At 38.4% G+C, this 18,912-nt stretch overlaps 1 protein-coding gene across 3 annotated transcripts in view; it reads left to right on the top strand.

Moving 5' to 3' along the window:
- LOC142461501 (thyrotropin-releasing hormone-degrading ectoenzyme-like) overlaps positions 1-18,912 on the top strand; it is a 294,642-nt gene that overhangs the window by 73,602 nt on the left and 202,128 nt on the right. For all 3 annotated transcript variants that reach the window (XM_075563514.1, XM_075563512.1, XM_075563513.1), the window contains exons 3-5: positions 11,862-11,927; positions 12,542-12,729; positions 18,084-18,172. In XM_075563514.1, the coding sequence (XP_075419629.1) occupies positions 11,862-11,927; positions 12,542-12,729; positions 18,084-18,172 (343 nt within the window). The remainder of the gene's footprint in view (positions 1-11,861; positions 11,928-12,541; positions 12,730-18,083; positions 18,173-18,912) is intronic.

Below are 18,912 nucleotides of genomic sequence, written 5' to 3'. Positions count from 1 at the left end.
TGGCATCACTTGCTTTCCTCAATATGATTCCATTTGTAAGCAATCTCCAATAGCCACCATCTGTTTGTTGGCTCAAGGCCTCCACCTGTGATTTTTAAAAACATTTAAGAACACTAACCATTTAAATATAAAAATTGCCTGTTAATACTTTGTGCTAACAGAACAAAATTATAGTTGTTCTTCCTATACTAAAAGCTATACTTAGTTATTTCTACAGCCCATATTTATGACCCATTAAATATCATTTATTCTATACATTCTTGTTATGTACTTACGGTAAGTAGTGAGTATTTAGTGCATGCTGTATAGAGCAGGTATAGTATACATTTCCATGAATCATAAAATATGATAAAGGATTCAAAGACAAATATATGGTGCTAACTGTGTTAAATGCTACGAGGGAGTGAGAGGAGGTAACTTTATCGGGTATTTAGAAGATCTTTCTTCAGAAAATGGATGATACACAAAGTTCTGAGGGATATAAAAGGGCTGAGGGGAGATCATCAGGAAGAGGAAAGAGCTTGTGCAAAAGGTAAGAAAAATTGAGCATGTCAAAGGAAGCAAGCTAAGGTGCTTGAGAAAAGTTGGAAGGACAAAAGACAAGGTCGGAGAGGTACGGGTAGGAGCCCGTCATGGGGTATCCAAATAGACTTTGCGGAGAAAATTGGATTTTATCCTAAGTATAGTGGGGTGTTCTTAAAGGGTTTTAAACTGGGATGTTCTCTATCTTTCTGCAAATATTGCAGTGGCCTTGAAAGAATCAGCCTACCATTACGGTAACTGGCTAATAAAATTAGAAGGGAATTCAAGTATCTGGTAAAAGAGGATGAAAGGTTGGATATGGCATAATTAGGTATGCAGAGGCAGGGACATATTCAAAATGTATTTTGAAGGTACAATTAGCGGGGACTTGGCGTACATTGGACGAAGAGTGAGGTGTGGGAGCAGAGGGAGAGAACAGAGTCAAGGACGCCTCTGCGGTTTCTTGTCTGAGGGCCTGGGACCAACCGGGAAGGACTGTACCGGTTGGGGGTTCCGAGAAGAGGGAGGGCCAACTCAGATCCAAATGGAGCAGCTGCCAAGGCAGGCAGAGTACCAAGTGTGCAGTGTCGCCAGTGCCTGGAGAGAAACACGTTTCAACAACAAGAAAGCGAGCAGCAAGGTTAAATGTAAGATACATGTGGAGTAGGGGAAAAATGGAAACGTATTCTTTTGGAAGACTGCAATTTTATTAGGTTGAGTGGAATGGGTATAAGCGCATACTTTTTAAAAATTGCAAAAGAAGGATATTAGAAAAGTGAAGTAATTTGCTATAAAGGATATAAGGACTCACAGAAAGCTTTTGTTTTATTGACTACTTCAATATGGGAGCCCGTTGTACTAACAAGAAAAGGAATTTGGTAGTGCTCAAGAAGAGAAAACTGGCATCTCGGTCCTTGCGGTGGTGAAGGGACTAATTTTTATAGTAGAAAGATGCTTTCAATAAACTTGAAAATCTGGTAGTGGGGAGATGAGGGAGCTCCTTTCTAATTGTGCTTTTTTTCAGTGTTGTTTGAGCAAGGGTCTGTAGTGGAAAGCTGAGGATGAGAGGTGAAATGTGAGCATGTAGGTCTGAGAATAAAGAGGCACACCTACTAACTACTGATTGCCTCTTTGAGCTGGGTGATTATGAACGTATCATAGACTGAATCTGCTTAATTACAGGATTTTCTCCAGTGACGTTCAGCTGCACGAGTGCGGGTTTAGAGAAGAAAAATACTTGAATTCATCTGGAATTGTTTTTTTGCCAAGCTAGTATAATTGAAGAACAGAACTGAAAAGTTGAGGTGGCTATTTGCCAAGAATTGATTAAGATGAACTATGAAATCTAAGGAAAAAGAAGACAGAAAGTATCTCACACACATTAACAATACGAACACAAATAATAAACTAGTATAGTGTGTATGATTTTAGCACTGAAGAAAAGAAATTGCCTCTGAGAATATAATAAATTTAATGTCCTTATAGAAGTGTCCTTAAGCCCATAAATGTAAAAATGTTCAAGGAAACCTTACCAATCTAGAACATGTGGGGCGGAACCTTCTGGTCTCGATTACATTGCTAGGCAGTCGTAGGTCCTGATGTCATGGAATGTGTAGGTATTGGAGAGAAGTGGAGATAGTGCGTATTTTTAAGTGTTACCTGTACGTCTTTCCAAACCTCTCCTCTTGAGGTCAGTGTCTGTACATAGAGGTATGGCGAGAATGAATGTCGTATGCCCATTTTCTGGGCTAGCTGCTAGCAAACCTGGCATCTCAGTAAATGGCTGCATAACTACATGTGCTAGGCCTTACAACTTCAGGAAATCTCTTAAACTCAGAGGGGAATTAGTTTTTTTCAGGTATAAAGTTTCGACTTCAACTTTTTCCTCCGTGCTTTTTGTGTTTAATTTGTTGTTATTTTAATAGTTTTACTGGGGGCTCTTACAACTCTTATCACAATCCACACATGCATCCATTGTGTCAAGCACATTAGTACATAAGTTACCTTCATCATTTTCAAAACATGATCTTTCTACTTGAGCCCTTGGTAACAGCTCATTTTCCTCCCTCCCTCTCCCACGCGCCCTACCTCATGAACCTTTGATAATTTGTCATTTTTTTTCAGGTCTTACACCAATCTCCTTTCACCTGCTTTTCTGTTTGTTGTCTGTCCCCCTGGGAGAGGGTTATAAGTTGACCATTGTGATCGGTTCCCCCTTTCTTCCCCACCTTCCCCTTGCCTTCCTGGTATCACTACTCTCATTATTGGTCCTGAGGGGGTTAGCTGTCCTGATTTCCCTGTGTTGCAAGCTCCTATCTGTACCAGTGTACATGCTCTGGTCTAGCCAGATTTGTAAGGTAGAATTGGGGTCATAATAGTGGGGAGTGGGGGTCACGGAGGAAGCATTTAAGAACTAGAGAAAAAGTATGTGCACACTGACTGGCTCATCTCTTCCTCGTGACCCTTCTGTGAGGGGAAGTCCAATTGTCTACAGACGGGCTTTGGGTCTCAACTCTGCCCTTCCCCTCATTGACATTGATGTGATTTTTTTTTATCCAAGCATTTTTCTCCTTTAGGTTAATTCGTATAATTTCCTTTCATTGGCCCTCTGGAACATTTTGACTTCTCTTGGAAGTAAAGTTGAACAGAGAGAGGTTCAACCCAGATAGTATTTTTTTGAGCTTGCTCATAAAGTTTCTAATGTATCCTGATCTTTTTTGCATCATGTATATTTTTCTAAAGATTTATACTGTTTTCTGAGCACATGCTTGTAAGGTATACATTAATATTATCAGATGACTGGTAAGAGCCAAATTCCTTACCCAGTTCTTCTGAGTGTGTTGTCATTGAGTTGAATTTGACTCGTAGTGAGTCTTTGTGAAACTGACAAACAAACAAACACCACACTGCTTAGTCCTGAGATAAACTCACAATTGTTATATTTGTGCCACCATATATATTTATCTTACCAAGGATTTCCTTGCTGTGCACATCCAATATCTCTCAATTAAAATGCATTTTCGTTTCCTGTAGTCTCCTGCACTGGGTGCTGAGCAAGAGTAGGGTGGGGGCGGTGATGGTCATAGACGTGACTTAACGTCAGTGCCCTCTTGTTTCCTAGGAAATAGTGCATTTTGCCAGCCAAGACCAAATATGTCTGTTTGGTAAGCTTGTAGTGGTCTAAGTCCTTTACCAGGGCATTCAGCAAAGGCAGTTCCCAAACTTCAGTTTTACTAATAGATACATTTTATGTCTGAGTAATATTTCACTCTCGCAGTGAAAGTGAGAAGTAGGGCTATTTTAGTACTCCAGAGCACCCCAACAGACTATTACTTTCACACTATTTCACTTACAGGTGTAGGACCCTGTCAGGTTGTTCTGGAACACAGTACACATCCCAAAATAGAAATAACTGCCTTTCTGCTGGTGTGCCTGCATGTTGGAGTGTGATCTATAATTAATACATAAAATACATATAAAAACAAACCTGGTATAAGAATGTTTCGCTGTCTTTAATTAAAAATCAAATGAATAGACAACTAAAAATCTTCATGGACTTACAGTTTATTTTGAGTGAAAATCGTCTGCCATACTGAGTAGCTTATCATGAAAGTATGAGTTTTAAAATACTCATTAAGTAGAATGATGAAATTTTTTTTTGTTTGTTTTTAACAATTTATTGGGGTTGATACAATTCTTTTCACAGTTCATACATATACATACATCAATTGTATAAAGCACATCTGTACAGTCTTTGCCCTAATCATTTTTTTTCTCTTTTCTTCTTTTACATTTTATTAGGGACTCCAACACCTCTTACCACAATCCATACATATACATACATCAATTGTATAAAGCACACCCATACATTCCCTGTCCCAATCATTCTCAAGGCATTTGGAGGGGGGAAAAGGGAGGGAGGGGGGGAAAAAAAAGAGGACCTGATGCAAATGCCTTGATGAAATTTTTAAACGTGCAAAATTGCATTTTGCTCCTGGAGAAATATCTGGATCCTCCTATAGCCAATCAAACTACTTAGGGAGATAACTTTTGGCATAAACACACATTAAAAAAAACCCACAGAATCAGAATGACATATCAACAATAAAGTACTTTTCAGCGATTGTTCTGCATATTTAAATAGCTTTGTTCTTAAGTGGCACTTTGCTGTTTTATGGTGGCTGGAAACCTCCAGATCTTGACAAGTGAGTAAGGGTTCCAAGAGATCAAATGTTCTTCTGGGAAGCTTGACCACAGTTGAATGGTAAATAGGGACAATTAATACCTGTGCCTCTGTTTCCTCCTCTGTTCTTCTCTCTGATAATGAAAATGTGAACTTTACTGCTTTTATTTTGTTTTATGCTTTGTCACTGCTTTGATGCTCATTTTACATAATCTCATAATCTCTAACTAGTCTTCTCATATTACCTAAAATAGCATCTGGTCTATACTCCAGCTTTGTGGTATTTTACTTTGTCATCTGTCACTGTGTGAGTCTCCTTGCTGCTTTCGTTCAAGGTCAGGGATTGTAGAGACATCCTCTGAATGCTGGCACAGGCCAGCATTCCAATAGATTTTATCCCACTCTCGGTGACATTGCTGTGACCTGGCAGTTTGTAATCTGTGGTGGTGGTGTTCATGGACCCCTTCAGGTTACCACACTCTCACAGTGCACACACTGGCACAGATTGGAGTCCGGAGCTCGTGGTCCTTCCTCTGCTTATGGACCCCGGCTGTGGAAGCTTTTGTAAAGACAAGAAAATAGCTTATTATAATTATGCACTGTCGTCGCTGTCGCTTTATGTGCACCTCTGTCTAAGAGCTTCTGCACAGGCTGCATCCCTTTCAGTTTCTGTGTGTGTACAGGTTTGTGTGTGTGGACTTTAACCTTCTGGTCTGCCTCTTTTGAAAACTTTCCCCGATACTTATTATGCGGAGCCCTGGTGGTGGAGGGGTTCTGTGTTGGCTGTGACTCACAGAGTTACAGTCTCAGAGACTCACAGGGGCAGGTCCCCCGTGCTACTGGGTTACTGTGAGGAGTCATCCACTCGTTGACAGTGAGTCCATTTTATAACACACACAAAAGCTGGTGGGTTATTAGGGAAATTTAGCCATATCTTTGTTTTGTTTGTTCAGCTTACGGCACCTTTTAGTATTCTATCAGTTAGGGTTTGGAGTTGCAAGCCACAGAAGCAAATTCCAGCTGTATTATCCAGAACAAATTTAGTGCAGGGTTCAAAGGTAGCGCATTGGGTCAAAAGAAAGTCTAAATAGCTGGGCTTTGGAAATAGAGTAGTAACTAAAGGGTTCTGTGAAATACAGAGAGGCAGCCAGAGTCGAGCTACAGAACTCTCAGATCCAGTTGCTGACATGGCCCCCACCCAGCTCCTGTCACCAAGACAGGACATACATTTCAATGATCTTCCTTCCCTTCTTTGCTCTACTCCACGGGCATCCACAGACCTCGAAGGGAGCATGGGGTTGTCTGAGGACAGGGGGCACGCCCATCCTCTCTTACCAGAGAGAGTGGCAAGTGTGCCTGTAGTATTGTGTCCCTCTCCTTGCTCTCTTATAAAAGTCCGTATTGAATTATTGCCCCCATCGAAAAGTGCTGTTTAAATGTTGGAAAGCCAAACACTGACATATTTTGGTATCAATTGTTCAAGGCACATTTTATCGTGATAGAAAGAAATAATGTTTTAAACCTGTTTCAACCTTCCTGCCATACAGTCAGGAAAAAAAAAATCAATGCCTGAATTTATTTATCATTTCTCAAACTAGTCGTGCAAGTAGATGACATCCTCATAGCAGAGTTACTGCGTGCAACATGGGGCCTGGTCTCACTGTAGAAAGCATTGTTCGTGGTGTGCTCATGAGCGAGTCTTCCCTTTTACTCATGAACTGAATTCTGACTTTGTTCAACGTCTCACCTTCACCTACTCTAGGCAGCCATATCCTGCTAAGGACTGGATTCTGCCTTTTGCAAGATCCAAATGGTACTGCTTAGTGCCTCAGAAGCATGTTTTAGCTAGGTTGGTTAAATTATATACTAAATAATCCTAATATGTATAATTCATGACATCATAAAATTCTGATAAAGGAGAAATTTGAGGTATTGGCTGCAGGATCTGAAGCAAAGGTCTCTTGAGTCTTTAACATCTGATGGAAGGAACAATTCTGTCTCTGCCGACTGTGATATCTGAATCTTGTGCTTGGGCCTCAGCTGCTAAGAGCCCAAACTGGAGGAAAGATTCCACTAAGGGGGCTCAGTGAAGTGCTCCGGAGGGAGGGGCTGCACCTCTACTGTAATCTTCCTTTTCTTAGAGGACGGGACACGTTTTTATCACTTTGAAAGTCATCCTGGGGAAAAAAATAAAGAAAAGTCATCATAGGGTAAATTTTCGTTTTACTTTCAGCTAAACACATCTAAAGTACGTCATGCATCTTTGGTTTTTATTGAATGGTCCCTCTGTAACCTGAGGGATAGACTACTCATGCAGCTAATCTGCTGCCCTAACACACGGAAAGACTCATTAATAAGAAAGTAAGCATTCCATAACTATTTGCATGTAAACCTTGAAAGATAATAGGCCTTTACTTCCTCAGCTCAACATTTTACTTTCCCTCTGGCCTTTCTTAGTCCCACTGGCTTTTATATATGAAACGTTATGAACTGTACTACTTGTTAGCCAAAAGTGGAAAACCAAAAATGGTATTATATTCAATCATTCAAAATCTTTTGATATGGAACTGCATATGTATTAATGTAAATTATATATAACAAATAAACACTGAGAAAAATGAGTTTGAGTATTTGAGCGAATCTGGTGTGAATAGTAAGGAGCACTGTTGGTGTGTGAGCTGCTAATCTCAAGGTCAGTTGTTCAAACCCAACAGCCACAGAAGAAAGATGAGCCTGTGCATGCCTGTCCAGATGTGGTTGGGAAAGCCTATACAGAGTTGCTATGAGTCAGAATGAACTCAGTGGCACTGGGTTTGGTTTTCTTGCTTTTATCAGTGTAATAAATCTTTTACTTCATTGCAAATTAGTAATAGAAAAGCATATTGACTAAGGAACCTCAGAAAACACACGCAGATTGAGCATTTATTGCGTACTATATTGGGAACACAGTTTGGTTAAACAGTGATAAGCCAAAACAACCAGGTCCTTACCTTACACAATAGAGCCCTGGTGGTATATTAGATCACTTATTGAACTGCTAAGTGCAAGGTCAATAGTTCAAAAGTACCAGCTGCTCTATATGATTTCTGCTCCTGTAAAGATTTATAACTTTAGACACCCAAAGGGGGCAATTCTACTTTGTGGTATACATCATAATCAATTGGATACCAGTACCATTTTGTTTTTGACCTTATGGCGAGAGGCGCTAGTCCTGCAGTGGGGAAGTGTTCTGTGCTAACCAAAAGCAAAGTAGTTTTAACCAAACATGGCAGATCTCTGTAAAACAAAAGAAGCAAAATTCTAGGAAATGCTACCGGAAGTGTGACTCCCTCCTACAGGACGACCATGCAGTGGAAACAGCTGGATGCCAATGGTTTGGGTGGGATTTACTTAGGGAGTTTTTAGATTATGTGGGCAGTTAAATTAATGAGCAGGCAATTGAAACACAGAGTAATATGTCTTCTGATAGGGTACAAGGTACTTGGCTCAGAATTAGAAAGGAGGCAGAAGTGGGCAAAGATTCTCAGGGAAAATGCATTAAAATTGAGACTTGACTATTAAAGTGAATTTGCACAGTAAAGGAGAAAGGTAAAGTTTGAGTGGAGAACTAGGAAATAGAGAAAATATTGTATTAGGCATCTTCAAATAAAGTAGCTAATCTGAGACTGGGCAACAAGTGCTAAGAGGCTTGAGGAAGTACAGCGGGGCTAGTCCATGAGGGAGCTCAAGGTGTAGTGTTTTCTGAGCACACCGTATTGGCTGGCTAGCACAGTGGTGTGTGGTAGGGTTGAAAGAGAGAAGAAGCAGTGGCAGGCGCTGTGTCCAGGTGAGAAGCTGTAATGTGTAGCGTGGCACCTTAGAGGAAGATTCAGGATATCAGAGCAGTAATGTGACGGGAAGGACAGGAAGGCGTGAAAGATGACTCTTTGGTTCACATTCATCCTTGGGGAAAAGCCCTCAAGAAGAGACAGTTTGGGGGAGGAGAGTGAGTTTAGCTTTCTTTGAATATGACCCTTAATTATCTTTGGGGAATCTAGTGGATATTGGGCTGTAGACATATGTATGGGGTTTGGATATGGACCAGGGTCTGTGATTTCAAATTTCCTGATATCTTAAATGATTATATTACCTATCCCAATGTTATGTGAATTAAGTGAAGGAATATAAAGCAATTCAGTGTTAAGAGAGGCAAATGACATTATAGTTTTTTATGTGAAACATTCCTTAATTATTAGTGATGCTACCCTTTGGTTGGTTACGTAATTCAGTTTCCTATTCAGTAGCCTGAGCTTATTAAGAAGATTATTGTAGCTAATATCACCTCAATCACTATTGGTGGTGTAGTAGTTACGTGTGGGACTGTGATCCACATGGCTGGCAGTTCAAACCCACCAGCAGGTACATGGGAGGAAGACAGGGCTATCTACTCCCGCAAACAGTTACAGTTCAGAAACCCTCGGAGGGTCACTATGAGTCAGCATTGACTTGATGGCAGAGAGGTTTGGGTTATATAATATTGAACCTTCCTTTCAACTACATTTTAAAGTAGTTCACTTCACTTTTAACTACTATGCATGTTGGCTTTCCCATAGGTAGATATATCAGAATATGCTTTCGGTTAATCCCTTTTTAACTTGTAATCAGTTAATATTGCTAGATAGGTCTCATAAGTATATCCAACTAATCATCTTCATTATTTTCAACTTCTTTCATTTCTGAAATATCTAGTATAGACAGCCCATCACTGTTCTTACAGTGGATGTCAAAGCATTATACTTTATACATTTATATTGTAATGTCATATCTAATGTTGGATTTTCATATATGTGTCTATATTTATTAATAAATTTCTTATCCAATCATTGTCATATTCATTTACTGGTAGGTTAGAATAGAACTTAAAGTCGTTCGATGTAAACATGCCCCAACCATTGGAATTGCTTTGGCTCTGTAATTTTTGGTCCAAGACTTTCACAGCTTCAGTCACAGGGACCTACTCAAATTGCATCTTGTTATTTACATTTTTTTCTCAACGACCTTTTGCCCATCACTGTTCCTCCATTCCCACGAAACCTTCCTGGTCTATACTAAGTGCATTATACAATTCATGGAAATAAAAGAATAAATAGATGATATGGTTTTTAATAGGCATGATCCTCACATTTTCTTTGTAATTCTCCAAAGACTAAGAATATATTTCCATATGTATATCGTTGTTGTATAAGAGAAAGGCTGGGATAACTAAAGAATATGTGTTTGGGGAGGAAAGACAGTTGAAATCTGAAGAATTCCAATGCCATGAATATTGAAGCTGATGGGATTCCAACAAAAACATACCATTTCTATCCTGAATATCCAGCCTGGCATATGAAGACCCCCTTCTTAATCCTGACTGATTGCCATTTCAGCTTGTTAGAAACAAATTGGAGCCTTATACAGAATTGGGAGAGTAAAAAAGACATTGAGCTAATGATCAAAATCAAGCTAAGATCCAACCGATCTCATGGTAGACTGACTGTAGATATTCTGATCCACCCCAAGGGGAAACCTGTATTCCTGCATCGGTCCTTTCCAGATCCGTCGGTGTCCCTTTGCTGCCTCTCTTTTATTATCCCAATACCTCTGCATAAACAGAACTCAACAATAATAGTTCTCATTTAAATAGATGTTTCACATACATTTATAAGTTTCAATGTCCATTGTTTTTCAGTGTATTCAAGAGATTCCCCCAAGATACACACACAAACAAATTAAAAGCAAAATTTCTAATAATTTTAACACCTAATCAGAAAATGATTTAAATCCTAGTCCCAGGGTTCAAATAGAGAGTGCTTCATATAGCTCTCCTACCCAAAGCTAAACTCCAGGTTCAGATTAGTTCTTTGGAGATCTAAATTCGCAGTAAAGTTGTCCAGAGCATCTTGATGAGAAATCTGTCATTGCTAAGTCAGTGTGGATGTTGCTTCTCCAGGCGTCTGATTAAGTGGGAGGTGCCATCTGAACATGTGAGTTGCCCACAAAAGCTCAATCTGTCACAGGTGCTACAATTTGTATTTCAGAAAATCTGCTTCTACAACTTTAATTATCTCCAAAGCATCCCACTTTACATAAAGTTCTCAATGGAGTCAGCATTTTTCTCCCAGTTTCAGAACTGGCATGTAAATTAAGCATTTGCCTGTTACCTCCAAGTTCTAGGGCTGAAAGGATCTCAAATGAGACACTTTGCTTAACATCATCTATGTTCTTCTCCTTCTCCCACTTCGACATCGGAAAACTAAGTGCCCAGTCGTCATAACTGAGGACGCATTCACCGCGATACATCCATGCCTCCCAGAGAGGAGGAAGGCTTAAATTAGAAAGAGAGTGTGTAGGTTTAACTAATAGTTGGGAATTCCTAAATTAAAAAAATATTAGACCAGGATAAAATTTCTTTTTAATAATACTTTTTCATCAAGTCAATGAAAAGCAATGTTTATCTCTGTGATAATAGGCACCTTCGCACTAGAAAGCCTGTGACAACAGTCCTCTTTGGGCAAAGTGATACCTCTTACCTGTTTGACTAACAGAAGGCCATTGGGACTCATTTACACTGGCTACGTAGACAAAAATCAGCCAGTCCCACTTGACCAAATCTTTCTTAGTTAGGCCTTCTGATAAGGGTCACACAAAACCACACATTGCTTTCATTTTATACTCTTCCATGGAATCTGAACTCGAAAGACATCCACCGCAGTAAAGATTTGTTATTGTCAGAGTTGTTCTTATCCCATGAAATATTTTTTTAGATTCCAGTCTAAAATCCTGATGGGCAAGGTTTCCCAAAATATTACACTGGGGAGGTAATTTAATTCAAAAAGCCAAGGTTGACATGATAAATGAAGGGATGTTTTTTGACCCCCCCAAATCTATAAATGATTCAACTCTCAAAAATAATTTTTAAAGATTAAAGTTATTTGATACTTAATTAGAAAATATGCTATGCTTAAGTTTTTTTTGAATAGTTTAAAATTTAATTCTTATAAACCTTTATGAGTATTTCTCTTTGTATCAATATAAGCACAGCAAATAGAATTGTTTATTTGATTTGAGAAATGATTATATTAACTGGTAATTGCTTAGCAGTTAAATTGTAATTCAAATCTTATTTTCTTTGTAGGATTATTTAACCATTCATAAGTATGGCAACGCAGCCAGAAATGATCTCTGGAATGCCTTCTCAGAGGTAAAGTATAGGAAGAAAAAGAACCCAAACCATTGGTAACTTTTATTGACGCTGACAGTATGTTTTCATTTTGAGCTTTTATTTCCTTTGTCGCATATTATTTATAAATGTATAGTAATGAGCTATATAAAATGTAATAAAAATACAATGGGATTTAAATGTACTTAATGTTATTGATGCCTTTCATACTTTAAAAAGATAATAATTATGGAATACAATTTTAATATATTTGGGAAGTGAGTCATGCTAAAGTGAGAAATACTGCAAGTTTTTAAGGAAATATGTTTTCTTGTGTGCATGACAAATATTTAAATATACCAACTAGACACACTGGGGATATTTAATGATGCTGCATGTATTTACTTTACCAGTAAAATGTATTTTATTCTCCATTATGTAAAAAAAATTAATGCTAATGAAACTTCCATATATATATGCATGAAACCTAACTTAAGGTGAGAAAATTAATTTTAGTAACACATTATATTAGCTTCACTGATCTTGAAATGTTTCATATTTAGGTAAATATTAAAGGTAAAAGTGAAAATGATTTAATATAATTATATGTATAATTCATGCTTATAAAGCTCATTTATCCAATTTGGGTTCTAAAGGCTTTGAAGAGGAATGGAAAATATGTAAATATACAAGAAGTCATGGATCAGTGGACGCTCCAGAAGGGCTATCCTGTTATCACCATCTTGGGAAATGCAACAGCCGAAAAGAGGGTAACCATTACCCAGCAACGCTTCATTTATGATATAAGTGCTAAGACCAAAACCTTTGAACATCGAAACAGCAGGTACCACTGACTCTCTTTTAATTTAACATGAATATAGGAACTTTTCTTTTTGCCATTCACCTTTTAATTTTAATATTTTAAGATAATTTTGACAACATAATTCTGAAATATAAGTTAAGACTCTTTTTATTTCTTTATTTCCATATGGTATTTTTGATTCCTTTTACTGCCGATACCTTACATATTTTAACCCCTGATTGATGAGCACACTTATGGTATTTCATTGAAGACTATTTTAAATTATTCTAATCATTTTAAATGTGAGATATGATATTTTACTTTTTGTTATAATATTTTTTAATCATCTTTAAGAAAGTTAAGGTGTGTTGTGAATTGAATGGGATCAATCTAGAAAACCAAATCAAAAGTATTTAGATAATAAATATTATCCTAGTTAACAAAACTCAAAAACTAAATAAATACCTTAAGGTGATCTTAAGTAGAAGTGGCAATATGAAAATATATTCTCTTTCCCTCAAATGTGGTGTTTAAAACTATAGAAAACACACCTGAATTTTGATTTGCTATAAATTTAACATTGGGGAACCCATTTAATTACTTAAAATTCAGAATATAAACATTCTATCCAATTTTTCTAGTTTATTTTTACTACTTTGTTTCAGTAAAGACTGAGTCAATGTAAGAAAGTACACTTCAAATCAGGCAGTTTTTAAATTTATATATAGAATGCCCTGGTAAGGGATTGGAGGGGTGAAGGGAGGGCAAGTATAGAGATCAAAAGTAATAAGTAAATAGAAGTGCTCATATTAGTTTACTCATGCTGTGTCCTATCACCTTGGGAAATTAGGATGCTGGACTTCATCATCCATTATTATGTAGGATTGGTGGGGAATATTTTAAACTTACATGAATGGATAGCATCTCCAAGTTAGCTTGATGTGAATAAAAGTGTTAGGGAGATTCATGAACATTTTCTGGTGGCTGATATTGGAACTCCATTTAAGAAAACATGAAGTCTTCACTGTTGTATTGAGATAAATACTGGTACAGCAGCTATACTATACAATACGATACGATACTATAGTATACGATACGATACTATAGGTGTAGGAAGGAGCTGGGCTCCACAGCAGTTAGAATGGAAAGATTGGCCCTGGGTTCTCACCCAGCCATGCTGCCGGGGACAGACTTGCAGGTCTGCTGCCATACAGATGAAAACCCAATTCTGCGCCATCAGGTTGATGGCGACTCCTAGCCCCCCTAAACACAGGGTTGAACTAGCCTGGGAGTTTCTGAGACTGTGGCTGGGGCTGGGAGTAGGACCCCCTTCTTTCTCCAGCGGAAGAGCTGGAGGCTTCAAACTGCTGACTTTGCAGTTTGTTCTACTCTCGTCAAGATGGGGGCACATGGAGGTTAAAGGCTCAAGTAGAGAGAGGCCTTCACCAGGTATGAGGAGTTGCCTTTTGCAATTAAACTGCTCGAACACGCAGAATAACACTCCTCCCTTCACCCTGTCGGGATCTGCCTGTCACTGCTTCGTCCCCTTCTCTGGGTCCCCACAGCTGTCAAAGGCTGCCCTGATCACCCACCGTCTGGCCCCAGGCGAAACACGCTTCGGCATGGACCACGAAGTACACAAAAACGACTTGACTGTGGCGAAGCCAGATTGGGGCCATGCCTTTGAGAATGAACAGTCTGACACAGGCCTCCCCGATGCAGAAAAACAGAAAGGACACCCAGATGACAGAACAAATATTGAACAAAAATACTCTGCCAGCCCATAACCTGCATCAGAGGTGTCAGCCAGGAGCCTGGCTCTTCACGGGGGAAAGTCTCTCAGCATGAGTAAGCAGTTTTAGCACAGAGCGCTTAGCTTCTGCTGGCATTATAAAACCACCTGGATGGTTCTGAATCTGAGAAATTGGTATATAAAAATGTTGAGGAAAATTAAAATCCCCTTGGTGGCGTAGTGTTAAAGTGCTCAGCCGCCAGCAAAGATGGCATGTCGAAGCTGCCAGCCACTCCCTGGCAGAAAGGGGGAGCAGTGTGCTCCCATTAAGACAGCAGACCGGGACAACCCTAAGGCAGTTGTACCCCGACCTGTTGGAGGACCATGCGTCAGAATCCATTTAATGGCAAACAGAGCAAAAAAAATATATACATGACATTCTATTATTTAAAATAATTTTCCTAGTAGGACAGAATCCATCTCTAGATGAGAATTTACTATTCCCCACTTAGATTATTGCTTAATTTATATTAATGTTCAGTTAAAGCTTGAAAATCAAGTCTGTGTGCTCCTTGTACAAGCCTTCCGAGGTCTCTAGAAGAGACATTGCTGACGTGCTAAAATAAACGTTTCCCACGGCTCTCGATTTTCAGCTACTGACTTGGATCGTTCATTGGAGGGGCAACTGGGAACTCACAGACAATATTTGAGATTAAAGGGTTTTATTTAAGGAAGTTTACAGGTTACATACAATCAAGGTGAAAAATACATAGGACATGGTTGTCCTGTCAGGAGAAGTCACCAAGTTCTCTTCCAGGTGATAACAAAGACCCAGCAAGCATGGCACTCCTGTGTAAGGTTCAGCCCAAAGCACTTAGCTCCAGCTCTGTGCATCAGCAAACCCAGTTAAGTGGCCAAAGGCCCCCCACTCTACAGGCCAGCTGTAGGTCCCAAAGCACCCAGCTTTACTGATCATGACTTTCGCTTTGCCATGACTGTTCTGTGGGACAATTATCATTACCTCTTACCTGGAACATTTTAAATGTGTAATGTAATTATTTTTCCATATGTAATAAATGTACATCCTAGCTGTTAAGTAGAGGAAGAATGAATCTTTGCTATTTCTAACAATTGCGTATATTTAGTAATGTGTTTAAGTGCATAAAATCCTTGGTAGGACTTTGGTACACAGGAAGTTGTGAATTTTCGTAGTTTGTTTTTCCTTCATTTCATTATAAATTTAATACATTTCACTGTTAACTAATACCACCTGAAGCATGGGGCACCTCCTGGGAGTCTTGGGCGACAGGGCATTCTGTGTGTCCGCACACTCACCCTTTCCTTATGGGCCCCGCCTGCAGCAGTCTCCGGAGGGTTTCCCTGTGTGCATCAATGCTTCGTGAATGTTAGTAGCAACTCCTGGGTGTGATTTTTCTCATTCCACTTTTTAAAACGTACCAATTCTTTTCCATGTTAGTACAATCAGAATTCTTAAGAACTACTGAAGAAAGGGATATATTTTTTGAAAATTTTCTATTGTTACTTAAAATATGATATCCATATGATCAGTTAAACAGAAACAACAAGAACATAATCTAACTACACACATTAATTTTTTCTAATCACTTTTTAAAATATTACATACTACTAGAGTCTTAGACTTATTTAGAGGGTCTTTAGATGTTTTTAGTCATATATATTGTTTGCTTTTTAATTAATATCTGTTTGGCTTCACAATTTAGATCGTCAATTCAATGTGGAAGATATACACCTATAAAGTCTTGTTCATAAAGTTAGTCTATGTCTTACAGAGAAATTGATTTGGTCTTTCATTTTACTTATACTCCACCCAGTTCCTTTCGGTCTAATTACAGAGAGTAATTAATTGAATGTCTCCAATATCTATTGTTTGCAAGTACACACAAAAAATAAACTTGTGTTTTAAATTGAAAATTAGATCCAGCATTTAGATTAGATCCAGGTACTATTGCCTCTTAACTTATTTTTCCAATTAACCAAAATAGATTAATTATCTTTGGTGAGGGATGCTGTTTAAAAAATAATAAAATAATCTGGCTGTGATGTTCCCACGGTGTGTCCATTGTCATATATTTATCACATGTTTTTCATTGCATGCGTCGAGGCCTCTCTTAAGGAACATAAATTGTTTTGTTCACTAACTTCTATCCAAAGAACCAGGTTAGGCAACAATAAATTGGTTCTTTCATGATGGATTATGTGGAGTCAATTACAGTGTAACAGGGTACCTTCACATGGTTGGCACTCAGAAATGTTTCTCTGATTAAGTTCAGCTTATCATTTAAAATTCAGAATGCCAAGGATGGCCTTTTGACTTTGGGGATAGCAGTTGTTATGACATAATGAATTTTCCTCTTTTCCATCTGACATATTACTCTTGATGAATTCCCATGTATTAATTGTGAGTGTGAGAAATGAACTCTGTGACACGTAAAACAATTATGTGTCGAGGGACCGATTCAGCACTGCTCTTCCCAAATCTCCAGAAAGACGCCCATTTTATGATCAGTCACTCGGCGTCTCCCCTGGTTCTCAGTTCTTCAGTCGCTCTCCAGTTATGAAGCTGACACAGTATAGCTTCTTATATCACAAACAAAATATATGACTTTAATACTCATTGCTCGCTTGTTGTGAAGTCTTGCCAATGACACAATGATAAAAGCAAACTAAAACAACAAGACAGGCCCACGTCAGCAAGTCCATTCTGACTCGTCATGACCCTGCATAGGGTTACTGACCCTGTAAACGTGTACAGTTGCTGATTGCCCCACTTTCCTCCCGTGGACAGTTCTTAGCTTTGAACTTCCAGCTGTTTAGCAATAGCACAATGATTAGTTGAAGGAATCAGGTTATATTTCAAGAAAATAAAATATAATGCTTGAACGCAATGTAAAATCATCTATCATTAACTGGTTAGCCTTTCAGATTAAATAGATACTTTATGTAAACATATAGGCCTTGATTTTTATTACTATAAAAGGCAAACCTTATCAAATGTTTCTCTTTTATAACTCTGACCCACATTTGAACATTAAGTATCGGTGGTGCTTGGCCAATCCATTTGGAAATTTCATTTAAATCAGCAGGACATTAGGTGTGCCCTGTCGGGTGCATTGTGTTTATATGGATTTTAGGGGGATCTTGTCAGTCTTGTTTTATTCTCTTTGCCTGAATCACCTTATGTGTGCCATATTAACCTTATGGAAATATAATAAAATATCTCTCTGAACAGTTATAAAATAAATAAGGAGAAATTGGTGAAATGTGAATACATAAAATCACTAGTGTTTAATATTAAAACAATAGAAATGAATTATTTTAAGATTCAAATCAATATATACTGTAGTATTTAGCCACTTTTAACTCCTAATGCAAACATTTTGGGTTTTTTTGGCAAAGTATATTATTAGGAGATCTCTTCTACATTGACAGAAAACTTCTGAGTGCACAGTCTTCTTGGTGAGATAGAAACAATGAATTAGAATCTACTTTGATGTCTGAGTGCTTTTTTTATTGTTGTTTTTGGTAGCTTCCCTAAAAAGCATTAATAAAAATCCCTCTGAAGATGCATGTTTTTCAAATGAACACCAATTTGTATTTTTAAAGCTACTCTTCTATTTTGCAGCTACCTGTGGCAGATTCCATTAACCATTGTGGTAGGAAATAGAAGCCATGTGTCTTCAGAAGCAATTATTTGGGTGTCTAACAAATCAGGTAAGATATATATTCTCCCCTGTGGACAATTGGTTTCAGATAATTGTTCAGCAACTTAACCTCTGGTTTCTGGGGTTATAAAAATGTGCATAAAGACAAACTAGAAAGAGAAGATGGAAGAATGATAATCACCTCTACAAGATAAGAAAGCATAAGAGGATCTCTTCGGTATAATTTCTGACTCATCCAATTTCACCCTGCCTATATAATTCTTGTTTATTCGTTCCTTTCATGGTGAAGAGAAAACATTTAAATGCTTTTGTAGATCTCATCGTAGCTGTTTTAAACTGTATAATTTCATAATCACACATTTAATTAAAATGTAAGCAGAACTCCCATTAGAGCAGTGTCTCACAAACTGAAACTGAGGCAACAGTTTTAATCCCATTCCACTGTCTTTGCATTTTCAGACTATCTCTTTTAGAGACCAGAGAAGCAATATCCTTCATGGGATTAGATAATTATAATTATTGGATTTGAAGGGAGAGGATTAGAGTTGTCCTCAAAGTGCACCCTTTGGGGGTCAAACCTCAAGGTGCAGGGAGAAGAGCCAGTTCATTGTCTTTCTACCCACAGACCCAGTGCTATCAAATAGATTCCAACTCCCAGCAGTCCTCGGACACGGGAGCACTGCCCCTTAGGGTGTCCCAGGCTGTACCTGCACGCACAGGACACCGGTGTCCTCTTTCACCCCCAGAGGAGCTGTGAGACTGAACCAGGGACCCTTAGTTAGCAGCTGT

The sequence above is a fragment of the Tenrec ecaudatus genome, chromosome 11 (genome assembly GCF_050624435.1).
Source record: "Tenrec ecaudatus isolate mTenEca1 chromosome 11, mTenEca1.hap1, whole genome shotgun sequence".
In the NCBI taxonomy this organism is placed as follows: Eukaryota; Metazoa; Chordata; class Mammalia; order Afrosoricida; family Tenrecidae; genus Tenrec; species Tenrec ecaudatus.
Note: the sequence above shows the minus strand (reverse complement) of the source record. Positions and strands in the feature narration are given on the sequence as shown.